At 33.8% G+C, this 17,016-nt stretch overlaps 1 protein-coding gene across 1 annotated transcript; it reads left to right on the top strand.

Annotated features, from left to right (window-relative positions):
• Positions 1-2,019: 2,019 nt before the first annotated feature.
• On the top strand, positions 2,020-13,838 carry LOC106674271 (venom protease-like). Its single transcript, XM_014406894.2, has 7 exons — positions 2,020-2,139; positions 9,302-9,481; positions 9,541-9,731; positions 10,669-10,778; positions 10,837-11,096; positions 11,244-11,407; positions 13,220-13,838. The coding sequence occupies exons 1-7, from the start codon at positions 2,052-2,054 to the stop codon at positions 13,391-13,393; spliced, it is 1,167 nt and encodes a 388-aa protein (XP_014262380.1). The 5' UTR covers positions 2,020-2,051; the 3' UTR covers positions 13,394-13,838.
• Positions 13,839-17,016: the final 3,178 nt, after the last annotated feature.

Genomic DNA, 17,016 nt, shown 5'->3' with positions numbered 1-17,016 from the left:
TGTGAACACCAAAGTCACTTTAACCTGTAACTGTTTAACCACTATTAAATGTAAATCGATCAAAACCGTCACTCTCTCATTCTTTCTCTACCTCTGTCTCTGTTGCATCTGTCTATCATCTACCCGTCTATCCATCTACCTGTCTATCTATCTACATACCTAACTATCTATGTATTTATCTATCTATCTATGAATCTATCTATCTATCTATTTATCTATCTACATGTCTATATATCTATCTATCTATCTATCTATCTATCTATCTATCTATCTATCTATCTATCTATCTATCTATCTATCTATCTACATGTCTATATATCTATCTACATGTCTATCTATCTATCCACCTGTCTACCTATTTATCTATCTGCCTGTCTATATATCTACATACTTAACTACCTATCTATCTACTTGTCTATTTATCAAACTATCTATCTGTCTACTTGTCTATTTATCTATCTATCTATCTATCTATCTATCTACATGTCTATCTATTTATCTATCTACCTATCTATCTATCTATCCACCTGTCTATCTATTTATCTATCTACCTGTCTATATATCTACATACTGAACTATCTATCTACTTGTCTATTTATCAATCTATCTAACTATCTGTCTACTTGTCTATCTATCTATCTATCTATCTATCTACATGTCTATCTATTTATCTATCTACCTGTCTATATATGTATCTATCTGTCTACTTATCTATCTATTTATCTATCTACCTGTCTATCTATCTACATACTTAACTATCTATCTATCTATCTATCTATCTATCTACATGTCTATATATCTATCTTCATGTCTATCTATCTATCCACCTGTCTATCTATTTATCTATCTACCTGTCTATATATCTATCTATCTGTCTACTTGTCTATCTATTTATCTATCTACCTGTCTATCTATCTACATATCTATCTATCTACTTGTCTGTCTATCAATCTATCTATCTGGCTACATGTCTATCTGTCTATCTACCTGTCTATCTATCTACATACCTAACTATCTATCTATCTACTTGTCTGTTTATCTATCTATCTATCTATCTATCTATCTACTTGTCTATATATCTATCTATCTGTCTACTTGTCTATCTATCTATCTACTTGTCTATATATCTATCTATCTGTCTACTTGTCTATCTATCTATCTATCTACCTGTCTATCTATTATCTATCTATCTACCTACCTGACTACCTATCCGTCTGTATATATATCTGTTTCTTGGATACTTCTTGGAGAGAATCTTAATTACTTTCTCACTTTCTCAATTTTTTCTCTTTTTCATTAATTTTTATTTTTTGTAATCAAATCTAACTTTAAAATTTGTAGTTTATCGTTTAATTGTTTAATTTATTACTTATGGCGGTTATAAATATTGGGATAACAAAATATCTTATATCGTTTTGATTACAACTTTTAATGAAACTATTAGTATAACTGAAATTATGTATACGGGAAACTAACTTTATTAAAAAGTTAGTCAAAAGTTATTGTCCTTGTAGAAAAATAAGGACGTTCAGTTGCGATTTTTTAATAAAAAATTATATAGATAAATATACTGCAAATCTTGATCTCCTAAGTAAAAAGCAAATTAGCTTTAAAAAAAGTTGGTTTTATCATTAACGCGCTTTTTTGGTATAAACCGGTTGTTAATTTATTAATTGCATCCCTAGTTTTTCAAAAGCTACATAACCTAGTAGAACCGAATAACAATAGTTTTTAATATAAGCTTATTTTTAATTTTAATAATTTAATTTTTTGAAGAAAGAAAGGAATAATAATAGACAAATAATAATTACGCTTTGGAATTTTAAACTTCCTCTTAGTAACCGAGAAAATGTCCTGGGGTCTAAATTTGGTTTTACCACCCCGTATTTCGCAAATAAAGTAAATAATAATCGTAGTTACGTCGTTGGAGCTTTAAACTGGATTTTTTTCCAGAGTCTAAAAACTGGTTTTCCGCAATCTAGAAACGTGACATCACCAGAGGAGTTGCTTGTAGAAGGTATTAGTCGTCGTTCAACTCTTCGACCGCGAACATGTTTTCAGCATTCTTTACATTCGCCGTCTTGGCCTTGCACTTTTTATCCTCAGTCAGCTCCCAGGGCATTCTCAAATTGGATGAAGGTAATTAGATTTCGACATGGGAATTTATACTTTTATGTGAGAACTACGTAAAGTAAGGTTATTATTGTAATATTTTGACATCCTAAACTTATAAAATACTGATGATGTTGACGACTTGGCATAAATGAATAGGATAGTATTTACTTGTCAAGCAGACAGTTGACTACTTTTACTATTAGTTCGTAGAAAAATATTATTTTCAGAATTTTCATATTTTCATTAATGTATCAGCTTTATGTGCCGATAAGTGCATATAATTTAAAAAAGATTAATATTATCGAAATCGTTTAATGGTTAGAAAGAAGTTGTAATATCGATTTCAGCGGGAACCGGTGAAACTTGTTTATCAAGTACTTACTTGTTAAACCTACATCCTTAGGAGAGATAACAACTTATAAACGTCTTTGGAGTGAGTGAATGAATAAACTTGTTTAAAGCAAAGTATTAAAAGCTCATTTCTCCGCCCTACGGGGCCGAACCGTCGATTCATTGATCTTATACAAGGAGAAAAATAAATAATAAAAAAGTAAAAAAAAATAATAATATGACCATGATTGGCTGCTTAAAAAATTATTTCCAGTGAAGTATTGTCATGTTTATTTTTCTTCTTTATGTTTCGTGTTGTGCGTAGATTGTTGATCTGTTGAAGTATCAAAATTGCTAGGCCGTTGTCTTCCGTCGACGACGACCTTCTCGTCCGACAAGGCTAGTAACAAGTAAAGAACGTGTACTTCGGTTAGTACTCCTCTTAAAAAATATCAATATAATTAGAATTAAAAAATTATTAAAAATAACATTTTTCGTGAGACAAAACGTATCCTCCTAAAACACTCATCCAAAAAACAGAATGTTAGATATTATATATTATACAGTTGGGCGTGGATATCATAACGTCTAACCAATCTAACAACGAGATAGATAGGAAGATATATAAGCTCGTAGATAGAGATGTAGTTAGTAAACGGCAAAGAAAGAGACTAACAGACAAAAAGAAAGAAGGACAGAGAAGGGTGTCTATACATAGTACTCTTTCTTTCTCTCTCTCTCTTCCTCTCTCTCTCTCTCCCTCTCTCTCTCTCTCTCTCTCTCTCTCTCTCTCTCTCTCTCTCTCTCTCTCTCTCTCTCTGAGAGAGATTGTGTGTGATTGAGTGTGACCGTTGGACCGAAACAACAATATATCAAACGAGCTAAACAAAGGAAAGAGACAGATAAACAAAAGCAGAAAAACAGAATGAAGGAGAGAGAGAGGTCATAACCTCGAAAAGAGAGGAGGCAAAAAGACATGATATTTGACTTATTTTTATCAGATATAGTTGTCTTGGAACTTTACACCACGTAATGTCAATACAAATATAAACATGAAAATATAAAATATACATTTTGTATAATATATTTTTTAAGTAGACTGTTTCGGGCTTTAAAATTATAATTACTTATAATATGAATATTATGAAATATTGATGATAGGAAATATTGATATGATCTACTTTATAACCTTGATCAACACTTAATTTTTGATATTACTAAATATTTGACAACATGAAGCGTAGCATGATATTGTATGTATATGTATGATGCATGATATGTATGATTATAAAACAAATATAATTTTACTTTTTAATACTGGTTTAAATAGTATAAGACAACGTTTATCTATATAAATAACAATGAATGAGAATGTCAAACTACTTTGATTTTAAATTATTTATAATGAAATTTAGACATTTATAAATGTATGGAAATGTGTAAACAAATAAAATTATTGTTTTGGAAATATATATTATGCTTTTCCATTAAATATCTCTGTGTGTGTGTGTGTGTGTGTACGTGCGTGGGAGACGCTGTAACGGGACGTTACCTCTCCCTCTCCCGCTGTAGGAGAAATTTACCTAGAGGAATTTTTTTTAAATTCCTGAAAATAATAGGATATTTATAGAATTAGTTTTACAATATACAATATTATTTTTCTACTGCTTACATTCAAAACATTCCAGAAATCTGTCTGACAACGTACATACTTCTTATTCGAATCCCGCTCGTGCCATTAACTTTTTTTCATCTGAACTAAAAACCTTAATTAATTGTCACGTAGTAATTGGTCAAGCGGACCACGAAAGTAGTGAATTAATGATTTAAAAAATGAAGTATACTTCAGTAAAGCTCTCCGTCGCCATTTCAATTGTCGTCGAGAATCAAAACCGATTACATGACATTTGAAAAATGGCAAAAGGAGGGAAAACTCACAAGGTGGGGTTGGGATAGGAAGTTGATGTCCGAGGGGATCGAGGTCACGATAGCTCAAGTGGTAGAGCAGCGGCGTATCTAGCCGAAGATCGTGGGTTCCAATCCCTCACTTTTAACTGTTTTTCATTTCAACTAAAAACCTTAATTAATTGTCATGTAGTAATTGGTCAAGCGGACCTCGAAAGTCGTGAATTAATACTTCTTATTATTGTCTGACACTCCACGATGTCGGATACGTGACCACTAGTATATATATGTACGTATATAGCTGCAAATCTGTAACAGATACAGAATAATATTATTCTGTTACCGTTCAGTAATATGAATGTAAGTAAGCACTTAATTTTATCCTATCCTGCCAACTCTGTAATATCCACTTGCTTCGACAGGAAAACAGTGTTCCTACGTTCACCTCGTGCAAAAATGAACATTCCGATTTTATTAGTTAGTAAACTGTAAATAGGTTAGAAATTATTATCAGGAGTTTTTTTTTTACATGAAAACAGTTTTTCATATAAGTACCTGGTTTTCAACAGCTATGATAACGCAGAAATGAAGGAAATGACATTTACAAACTCAGCATTGTGTCGGAGATCGTTGTTAAATAAGGCGTTCATTTCTGATAAGTAGCATTCCCGCATGTTAGAGAATCGGTTTGGAATCATGACCTCTGTTCGATTTATAGACGTCCTCATGGAAGTTCAACCTCAAAACTAAACATATTGTTTTACCTTTTATACCGTTATTTAAATACAAGATTTATCAATTACATTAAACATATTAGTCACTAAATAATGACCCCTCATGTGTCACATGGTTTAGTAGTTAAAAGTATGTTTTACTCCAAATTTATCTCAAAAAGAGATGTTACAGACTTGACAGTAGACACCAGATTTTTTGAAAATAAAAACCCTCAAATGTGCAATTCATACATCAAAAGCTTAAAAAAGTGTAATAAAGGTAAAAACTCCTAATTAACATAGGTTTTTCTCTTTTTAGTAATTTCAATACTATTTGTACCAATTATATATACAATATANATATATATATAAATGTTTATCCAATATTATCCAATACATCAGCAGCCATCACCTACCAAAGTTAAAAAGGAATGAAAATGTATATTTTACACTTTCTTTTTGCTATCGAAAAAACAAAGGAAATGGTTTACACTGCTATTGACCTTAATTTCCGGTATCACCCCATTCCTCTCTCTCCCTCCCTCATTCTCTCTCTCTCTCTCTCTCTCTTTTTCTTTCTCTCTTTCAGGGCGGATGAAGAAGTCGATACACGATGGATGCAAGAGAGGTCCCATATAAGACGTAATTTGCGTGAAAAAATAACACTATCAAATCTATCTCGTTAAATGTGAGAGTAGTCGTTCCCGACTTAAATTTTCAAAAATTTATGAACTACCAGGATATTCGTTTATTTATGAAAGTGAAGTTATAGCAGGCACATATACATCACAGTATTTCTCTTCCTTTTCCCTTATGCCATCTTATGTTTCATAATGAAATATCGAAAATTTAATTATAATGTTTAATTATTTTATATATTACCTCAAAACAGTTATGAATATGGGGATTTATTTAATCTATAACAATAAAAGCATGAAGTTATTATTTACACACGCCCCCTGTCATCCACTTGAAATTTAACTTTAATATAAACAATACAAAAAAATGCACCGTTCATGAAATTATTTTGCCTATTTGCAATTTGCTATCTAATAAAATTGGAAAACCAGTTTTTCCAGGAAACGAACGAAGGAACTCGGTTTTCCCATCAAGCGTACATTTCAGGTTAGACGGGATATAATAAATAGAAGTCCCTGATTACTTTTCTAAGAAAAATCGGTAATAAATAATTATTCAATAGCTTTTATACATATACATATATATATATTATGTATCTAATGAGATAAAATACGATATTATCGTTTATGTATATCCTGAGGGGTTGAGCAACCATTGTTACTCTCCCAGCTGTCTGAATAATACCATTGGTAATTAGGCCCTGGGGCAATCTCCTCTTCATTCGCCCTACTGGGTTGAAGAGTGGGGTAATTTTGGACATGGATCGTCCTATTGGGTTAGGATGTGAGGATAGATTTTAATGTAATGTGTAATTTTTTATTGTAATTTAACACCACATACATCGCTAAATATTTCTCTCTCAGAAATAGTTAAACCTCCCGTCATCTAGACTGTGTGAACAGAGAAAAGAACCGCTATTTATTTTAAAAATTTTTAGCCGTCGATCTTCTTTTTCGGTTAGCCCAGTAGTCACTACTTCTAAACTTTATTAACGCTGAACTTAGTTTTACCTTTACGTATATCACAAAAGCGCCAATCAGATTACAATCGGATATATAAAGTAAAAATTTTGCTAGATTTTTGTTGATTTCATACTCATCGTCGTACTTACAATGGCATAAAATCAAAACAGTTGACACAGATTGATAGAAAGTGATTGCACTCTTCAGTGGTTGTAAAATACTGGGCATTGGATAAAATATCTCTCTCTCTCTCTCTCTCTCTCTCTCTCTCTCTCTCACACACACACACACACACACACACACACACACACACACACACACACACACACACACATTATTTCAATTTACTTATATATCTCTATTTTTCAGTTTGAGGATTGATAGATGTTTGAGAGTTTTTGTGATGTCATCTTAAACTTTCTCAATTATAATGAGACAAAATGTAAGATACCACTTTACATCAATTGAAATATTCTGACATTGGTATATGAGTTTGAGCATTTATACATTAATGTTTGAGACGTTTTTGTGATCTCATCTTTATCTTTCTTACTTATGATGAGACAAAATGTAAGATATCACTTTACATCAATTGTAATATTTTGACATTGGTTTGTGAGTTTGAGCATTTATACATTAATGTTTGAGACGTTTTTGTTGATGTCATCCTTATATTTCTCAGTTATGATGAGACAAAATTTAAGATTCCACTTCCAGTATAATATCGAGGACATTGGATTAAATCTCTCTCCCTCTCTCTGTTTCTTTTCTATTTATCCATCTATTTCTATTGTTGAATTTGAAACGTTTTGGTTGCCTTTGACTAATACAAGGAAGGACCCGCTCTCCAATATTTGTAATACCTTGGACAATGAATAATATCCAGAAGATTTATGATTTTTTAATTCACCACCAGACAGAAAAAATTACCCCGCCAATGTATACTTTCTTCTTGTTTAAAATTCGTATGTAAAGGTGGCGATAATCACGATCGCTCCAAGCAGTCTAAACGGAGCGACGCAGTTCCAAAAACCACGTCAATGGCAAAACTGAACTGGCGTGCCCAGCTGTGCCGAATATTCGACCGGTCCAAACTCCATCGCGCCACTCCAAATATCTACGGCGCGACGACGGCATGGCGCGTTCGTGAATGGGAAAACCTGGCGTGGAGGGTGGGGATTTTGGCGCGCTGGCCTGGTCGTGAATGGGAAAAACCTCGTTTTTTGGCGCAGTCTCCGTCTTTCTGTCACTGAGCAAATATCTTTTTCATACATTCTCAAAAAGTCAAAAACGTTTATTCTTTATTGGTAATGTCATCCAATCGAGATTTTACTGTTGAGGTGATTGAATTGTATGAAAGTTTACCATGTTTATGAACTGTTACTATGTTTATAAACATTGGTGGACAATGATTATATTACCACGACAGAAATAAAAGAAATTCGATCCTCAACCAGTTGGTCGACGTTTTCAAAACAAAGGATACAAATGCAATGAGAGATGCGGTATTGATAACCCCTAACAATGATCAGAAATCGTAGTAGAGAACTTAAGTTATTTGTAGTTCATCCCTGCAGCGAGAAATCATAACCAACCTTTGCCAACCTTTCATGTAGTGATGATTTCTCTCATGACTGTCTATTGTTTTCTAATCAAGGGGGTAACAAGCTGGAGTGATATAAATAAGACGTTAATCTTTTTTTTTGTAAGGTTTTGGTTGAAATGAAAAATAGTGTCACGAGGGGATTCGAATCCACGACATATTGCTAAATACGCCGCTGCGCTAACCACTTGAGGTATCCTGACTTCGATAGTTCGATCCACTCGGGCACCAACTCCCCATCTCAACCTACAACCTTTCGAATTTTCTCTCTTTTTGCCATTTTTTGGTGTCGGAGAGGATCGATAGCTCAAGTGGTAGAGCAGCGGCGTATTTAGCCGAAGGCCATGGATTCAGATCCCGCTCGTGGCACTAGCTTTTTCATTTCAACCAAAACCTTACAAAAAAGATTAAATAATTGAAAGAAGTAAGTTGGTCAATAGAACACTAAATATAATGAATAAAAAAGACGTTTCATCCATCCTTAAATAGTTCCTCCAATCAGCGGGTTCAAGGGAAAGATCTTTCATCAAATTGATGTGGGTATTACGGCTCCTGTTCAGGAGCCACTTCTTACACCATTTCCTCTTCGATTTTTTGCTTTTAATATGTAAATAAATAGAAGAGTAGCACAAGAGATCGTCATCCATTTTGAGAAGGAGAGAATCAATTCACTGGTTGACGTTCGGAGCGGTAGTGAATGCCCCCTCAAATTTCAAGCACTCCAAATGGAGCTGTACTGCTTGGCGCGGATCCATTTGGAGTGATTGTGAATGGCCACCTTAAAGGTTTCATAATCTGTTTAAAACGACCACAATGTTTGTCTAAAAATACCGCTACATCTCAAAATTTCTGCTTTTGTTTTCTGTTTGCTTTCTATATGCTTATTTATATAAAATATGTTTGTCGATTGCCATTACTTGGTTGTATATCAGCTTGAAAACCTATGAAAACATATTTTGCAGTTTTATGTTCATTTTAACTATGTTTAATATAATTGGTTTCCCACACTTGTAATTTGTTGAACCACTTTGCAGGAGATGAATGCACCATAAATGGTATGACTGGAAAGTGCACCCTTCCAAACAACTGTAAACATATAAATTTTAAGAAGACGCGGCCGCCAATTTGCAGTTTCAGTGATTTCACACCTGTCATATGCTGCAGTCCAAAGCCTTTACAAAATTCACAAAACACTTTAAGACCTTCAGAAAAAAGTATTTAGTTTTTTATTTATTAATTGTTCTTGTTTTCACAATTTGTTTCTTCTTTTAAGTGTGCAAATCGTTGGCGAGTTTTTGCCAGCCCAGGCCGGTCTACGAGAAGATCAATTTATTCCCAAGAGTAAGGCGCCAGGACATCCCAAATTTGGAAGATATCCTGACCGAACCTTCCGTCAACAACACGGATTTCCACACGACCGTTGTCGGCGGAAAGGACGCTCAAGCGAGAAAATACAAGGGAATGGTTAGTGAAATAATTTAATAAACGATCAGAAACATAAAACTAAATGTTACAAATCAGTAATGTTACAAGTCAGACAATAATTACTGAAAAAATTGTACCACAATTAAAAGCTGCCTTCGTAAATATTATTTACTAAAAACTTTTTCGGCTTTATTTGTAGTTCAGGATTCTCCTTCAGTTCCCTTATGGGAATGTTTAACATGATCTTATTTGGCCGACGGCTCCCTCTTAGAAGTGATTAATGGAGGTTCATTTCTCTTTAACACGTAATAGTTGCTAAACAGTATTGTTATACAGTATGTCCCTGTCACTATCTGTCAGTGTCGACAATGTGCTTTTAAGTTTTTAATCGAAGAATATTTTATGTTCTTCTCTCGACCAAATTAGTATAAAATGAGTGTAATATTTTGTACCTTGAAAAATGAAAATACGAAAGCCAATAGGACCATTTTTTTTAGTGTTAAACGTCTGGCGAAATTAAAAAAGTCAATAACCAATTTATGCTTTTCAAGTAATTTTAAGTGATTCAAATGCTAAAATTAAATGCACTCCCCGTAAAAAAAAAAGTATTATGTATACTTAACTAACTACTTAAATCTATTTGTATATATCTTTCTCTCTTACTCAATCTCTCTTTTCAATTTTTTATTTATCACACTTTCTCACGATCTCTCACTCTGCGAATCTATCAATCTCATGCTCACTCACCCGGCTCATCCAACAATCGCTTTTTCTCTCCCGATCACTCTCCCACTCTTTCATTTTCTCATTCTCATGACAATAACTGAAAAGTTATTTACAACACTCTTAAAAAATTAAAAAGTAAAAATTTAAAAAAATCTTTACCTATTTATATAGTTATATAGTACCTCAAATCAAAGGATGAAAGCAGATATTTAAGTAGTCATTTTCTTAAATCACATTAACTTTGTTTCAGGCGATTTTGGGCTTTGGGAAAACCAAACGACTTGTCCGGTGGAGTTGCGGCGGCACCTTGATCACAAACCGTCACGTCCTGTCGGCCGCTCACTGCGCACATAGCACTCTGTAATTACTAGTCATGTCATTTCGAACCGCCTTTTGATTTTTTACATTTGATATTCAGAGGCAAGCCGAAATGGGTTCGGGTTGGTGAGCTAGATTACTCCACCGACACCGACGATGCAAGACCACAGGACCGAAACGTAGAGGCCTGGATAAGCCATCCGAATTATAAAAATCCCATCGCTTACCACGACATCGCGATCGCCGTTATGGATACGGCTGTAGTCTTTAACGACTGGGTTGCACCGGTCTGCCTCCACACGAAGGAAAATATTCCTGCAGAAAAAGCCACCGTTGTCGGTTTCGGAAGGCTAGGTTTTGGTAAAATATGATTTTTTATTACATTAAACCTTTACAATTTTCAAAAAAATCTCTAACCATGATTTTCAAAATGTTGATGTAATCCTCCTCTAAAGTCTAATTGAGAAATAAAACACATAAAAACATGTCTTACTCTAATCTTTCCAGCTGACCAATTGAGTACCGTTTTGCAAGAAGTAGATTTATCCTTGATTGACGGGGCAAATTGTAGAAAGCTTTTTGGCTCAGAAGGGAAGATTACACCGAATGGAATTGACGCCAGGATGCAGCTTTGTGCCGGCGAAATTGCCGGTGGCAAGGACGCCTGTTTGGTAAATATTAAAACATTGTTTGGTTATATTTCACTTTTATTCTCTTCATTTGTGCCTATTTCTTTTCCTTATTAAAGATCTAATAATAATTTATGATCCTACAATCTCTCTTTTCACTTTACTTACTTTATCATTCTTCTACCATTTCATTCTCATTATCGTTTACTTTCAATTCACTCTCTTTCTCTCTCTCCTTCTCTCTCTGTAATTCTCCTACTCTTTCTTTCTCTCAATCTCTTTCACTCTCTCAGTCTATTTCATATTCTCTCTCTCTCTCTCTCTATCTCTATCTCTCTATCTATCTTTCTATCTTTCTATGCATCTATCTATCTCTCTAATTATCTTTACCTATATCTCACTCTTCCGCTGTTTCATTCTCCAAATCTCACTTTATTCCTAATTATCTATTTTTATTTATCTATCTCTTTCACTTTCTCAATTACTTCCCCTCTCCGACTCTCTTAATCTTTCTTACCCTTTCACTTTCTCACTCTCTCTTTTCCTCACATATACTTCTCTTCTAATTTTTCATTCTTTCTCACTCTCCGACTCTGTCATTCTCACTTTTCACTCTTTCTCACTTTCGCACTCTTTCATTCTTCAAATCTCTTTCTTATTCTATCTCTCTTTCTCTATGTTATTTATCAATCGCTCTCATTCTCCCAGGCTCTTACACACTCCGACTCCCACTCTACCTCTCTCTTTTTTCTCTCACTCTTTCATTCTCTCTCTTTCTATCTCTCTTACTCTATTTAAATTTATCTATCACTCTCCTTTTCTCAACCTCTTCCTCTCTTCGACGCTCTCATTATTACGCTCTTTCTTTCTCACTTCCCACTCTTTTACTTTTACTATCTCTTTTTCTCTGTTTTTATTTATCCATCACACTCACCCCCTTAATCTCTTCCGCTCTCCAACTGTTACACTATCACTCTCTCTCTCGCTCGATCGCTCTCCCTGGCACTCTCCCTCCTTCCCTCTCACCCCTATCTCTATTGTTATTTATCGATCTCTCTTACTCTCTCAGTGTGTTATATTCTGCCCGGCTCTCCTATTCTCTCTTACTCATACTATCACTCTCTTTCTCTATTTTATTTATCTCACGCTATCTTTCTGTCTGTCTGTCTGTCTGTCTCTCTCTCTCTCTCTCTCTCTCTCTCTCTCTCTCTTACTCGTACTATCACTCTCTTTCTCTATTTTATTTATCTCACGCTATCTTTCTGCCTGTCTGTCTGCCTCTCTCTCTCTCTCTCTCTCTCTCTCTCTCTCTCTCTCTCTCTCTCTCTCTCTCTCTCGCTATATCACACGTTTTATTTATTTATCTCTATTTCTCATTCCCCGACTCTGTCACTATTTCCTTATCGCTTTCTTCCACTTTCTCATTCTCCCAAATTCTTTCACTACTCTCTTTTTTCTCACTCTTCTTTCACCCCCCCTTCTTCTTTTCCTTCACTCTTTCTTGTGCGTTAACTAACTTTTTTATTTCAGTGATGTAAAGATGATAGACCAGGTGTTATTCACCAATACATTTAGCAGGATCGGGGATGTGGTCTTTGGATCCTACCAAATATATTGTTTTCTATTCCATACTCTATTATAATAAATTGCCAATAACCATGTGAATTGAATAAATTTAAACGTACAAACGTTTTAAGCAAGTAATATTTTTAGCAATAATATTCAGGTTCAACATGAAAAATAATATTTCCGAACAAGTTCCTGTTTTATTCTATATTAAAGGTTGCAGTAATTTGAAACATTTGCAACCTAAACCAGTATTCAATATATTATATTATCAATTTTGTTGTGCAGGGTGATTCTGGTGGGCCTTTTCTCATCTCTTTACCAGGTCAATGTCAACAAACCTTAATAGGAGTTGTCTCTATCGGTAAACAGTGCGCTCTGCCCAACACACCAGGAATTTACACGAGGGTGTCTTATTATTTGGACTGGATTGAAAAGACTGTTTGGCCTAATGGTGCATAAACAACATTTGGTTTAAGTTTAAATGAATAATAACGTTAATTTAATAAATATTTTTAACATTTACCTGAAAATTAAAAAAGAATAGTAACAACAAAATAGGGATATAAGTGAACAACGAACACCGTTTGGTGGGTCTTTTTTTCGCTAGAAATAAAATGTTCCAATTGTACGCCAAAAATACTGATTTGTGAAACAACATATATTTATAAATTTGTGAATTTATTTTTGAAAATGTAGACTTTTCTATTACAATTGTTAATATAAATAAACATATTAATGTTTAATAGTAATAATGTGAGTAAAACATGTAATACGTAAATAGTGTAATAGTAAAAATGTATTTAATGGTATGTATAGTTGACGAAAAATAGCGAAGAAAATATTTTTGACTTTTGACAACTAGCTGTTGTTAAATGTTTTAAAACTGTTGACCTTCGACAATTTTTTCTAACGTCGCAATATTGTAAAGTCGTACTTTTATTGCATAAATCTCTTCTCTTCTTAATAGACAAAAGTTTAAAAAAATTAGTCAATGGAGGAAACAAAAGAAAAGATAAGTGTACCTAAAAGAGCAAAAACCCAACTTTCAGGACTGCATTTTCAGTGGCTTCACTTTGAAACTTTATTAAGGAGAGAGATATTAAATTTTAACTTAAATATTTACTATTTTCCTATATATTGTGTTAGCGTGTTTTAATTTATAAATATATAATTATCTTTTTTAGTTGTAATATTATTTATTATAATTAATTGTGCTTCTTATGGGTAAAACGTTAATTCTTACATATACTCGTCTAAAATGTGAGCACTCGCGACTTGGTTATTTCTCTTTATTTCTTTTATTTACCATAAAACTACCACTAATGTGTGAATTTTATAACATCTTACAAAAAACAAAATGAACACGAAAAATATATACACAGAAAATAGATAGAAACTACTGATTTTAAATCACTTTCCTTGTCATTTAGGAGGTCGCGAGGTAAGAAGGTTAAATGGAAGGTTTCTGACGCGGTTTTTAGTTTTTTACGAGGGTATTTCAACCCGGAGTGCCGGTGTTTTTGAAAAAAGCCTATTTATAAGTATAAGTATGCCAGCATCCGAATCTGGGACCTTTACAGTGATGAGCGCCGTGTCAACGCATCGTTGCGGCCACCGTCGACTCCGCTTGATAATTTCCTTATAATACTTCTTGTAACTGTTTTCGCTAATTCAAGGACTTATTGCATATTATGGTTGTTGAGAATGGTATAATTGGATACGTAGAACAGCATTAACGATCGTTCAAAGAATTTTGGATGAGTTGGAGGTTGGTACGATTCGTTGAACTCGAAAGTTCGATCCCTTATATCCAAGTGGGTTTTAAAATAATTATATAAATTAATGGTTCATTTTGTAGAGTGAGTTTTTATCGTTTGTCTGCAAACTTTTAAGAAGTCTGAAACGTTTCGCCCTCCTCCTTTGAGTATATCCTACTGCATCAGCAAGTGGGAGAGGGATACTATTCCATTTGACCCAGTGCTCAAGAGATGTGACATGGATTTGCAGATTTCTCAGGCTTTATGAAAACAAATGTTGGCGGTATCATCCCATAAGTGATAAGGATCGTTTCAGGAAGAGTAGCAATATCTGCGGTACTGCGTAGAGGAATGGTCTTAAGATACTTCTTTATATTACCTCTGCATCTGTGCGATAGCCGGCTGACAGAGTGCCTAATATTTTTTTTAACGTTACCAAGTGCATATTTAACATCTTTGTTCCCACCATCATAACCTTCCCTTGTTAATCTCACCGACTGTACATACAGTTCTATACAAAAATTGCTTATATTAAATATTGATAACATAAGTTTGTTAAATTATAAGGTAGATTTATTGTGAAATATATTCCAATTTATAAAGCATCGTGTTTAACTTTTAAAAGTGCGAAGCACATAATGTAAAAATGAACATGTTACTGTGATTTACTTTGAATATTAAATATAGGTAGGTTCGAATTTGTGAATATGGGATTTCTGAAAATATGGCTAATCGAAGCCGATAAGCAATGTTTACTCTTCCGAATAATTTAACTTGTTTGCACCCAAAAGTTTGTATTATAAGCTATACACCTTCATATTTGTCATGTCCTGGCGTTTTATTCTACCTAATATTTGAGAAGAGATCCCGAAATGTTTTTTTAAGTGTATTCCCGTTACAGTTGAACCATGGAATGTACAGTCGATAACGAGGATTAGGCAATACAAGCAACGAAAATTGTAATAACACAGTATTTAAATTTAATCATATTTCCAATCTTATTTACAACATGATCTTCTTGCTTATGAATATTTAATATGAATTGTCGATATTTTAAATATAACAATTAATTAAGGTTTTTAGTTGAGATAACAAAGTCAATGGCACGAGCGGGATCCGAACCCACGATTTTCGGCTAGATACGCCGCTGCTCAACCACATGAGCTATCGTGACCTCGATCCACTCGGACACTAACTTCCCATCTCAACCCCACCTTTTTGAATTTTCCCTCCTTTTTGCCATTTTTCAAATGTCGTGTAATCGGATTGGATTCTGGGGTGGGTTCAAATACCGCTCGTGCCATTGACTTTTTTATCTCAACTAAAAACCTTAATTAATTGTTATATATTAATTGGTCAAGCGGACCACGAAATTATTGAATTTAAATATTTAAAATATCAAAGACTGGCTTTAATAAAAAATATTTCACAGGCTATTTATCTTGTAACTCCGAAGGTTTGTCTAACACTGTATTCGCAAATGGGCATCCTGACAATGTGCACATAACATTAACACATATTGTGCATGGCATGAATGGGACCAAAACACAATGCGCTTCTGGTTCGAAATCATCGACTAATGCATACAGATACATCATTTTATCATAATCCGTAATCCGAATCTATAAGTTAAAAAAATTCAAATTTTCATAAAGGAATGACTTTGTCATTAATTTTTTATTCGATTAAGAATTGAGATTAAGCTGTGATTTAAATCAAAGTTTTATTTTATGAACGACGAGCAGGATGTTTATGTGAAGAAAGGTAATTTGTATTATTAATAATTTTATTTTTAAGGCTTACTATTATTAATCCACTACTAAATTACTTTATTCGATAAGCAGAAATGTTAAATGAAAAAAAAGTGTGTTAAAAAAATATTGAATTAGAGTAAGTAATACGTTCAATAGAACGTAATATAGAACAGAGGAGTGAGAAAAAGCTCATTAAGGAATAGTCGCAGGAATTAATGGCAAAATCATTAAACCTAGACTTTTAGAAAGGAAGAAACAGCTATGACCCATAGCTTGTTAACACTTGCTATCATTCTAGTCCAAACAAGTTCTAGGATAAGTTAGTTCTGCTGTTAATTTCTAACCCCTTTACTATTCTGGTAAAATCCTTAATGAGGATGACTCAGCGACTTTGACTACAAACAGCAAAATGCAGAAAGAGAGAGGTAAAGAAAGGGAGAGAGAGTGAGAGAGATGAAAAGAGAGCGAGAGAAAGAGAGCTGAGAGAGAAGAGAGAGAGAAAGAGTGGGTGAATGAGAGAGAGAGAGAGAGAGAGTGAGAGAGAGAGAGAGAGAGAGAGAGAGAGAGAGAG

This window comes from Cimex lectularius, unplaced genomic scaffold, assembly GCF_000648675.2.
Source record: "Cimex lectularius strain Harlan isolate CLEC.00 unplaced genomic scaffold, Clec_2.1 scaffold308, whole genome shotgun sequence".
Taxonomy (NCBI): Eukaryota; Metazoa; Arthropoda; class Insecta; order Hemiptera; family Cimicidae; genus Cimex; species Cimex lectularius.
Note: the sequence above shows the minus strand (reverse complement) of the source record. Positions and strands in the feature narration are given on the sequence as shown.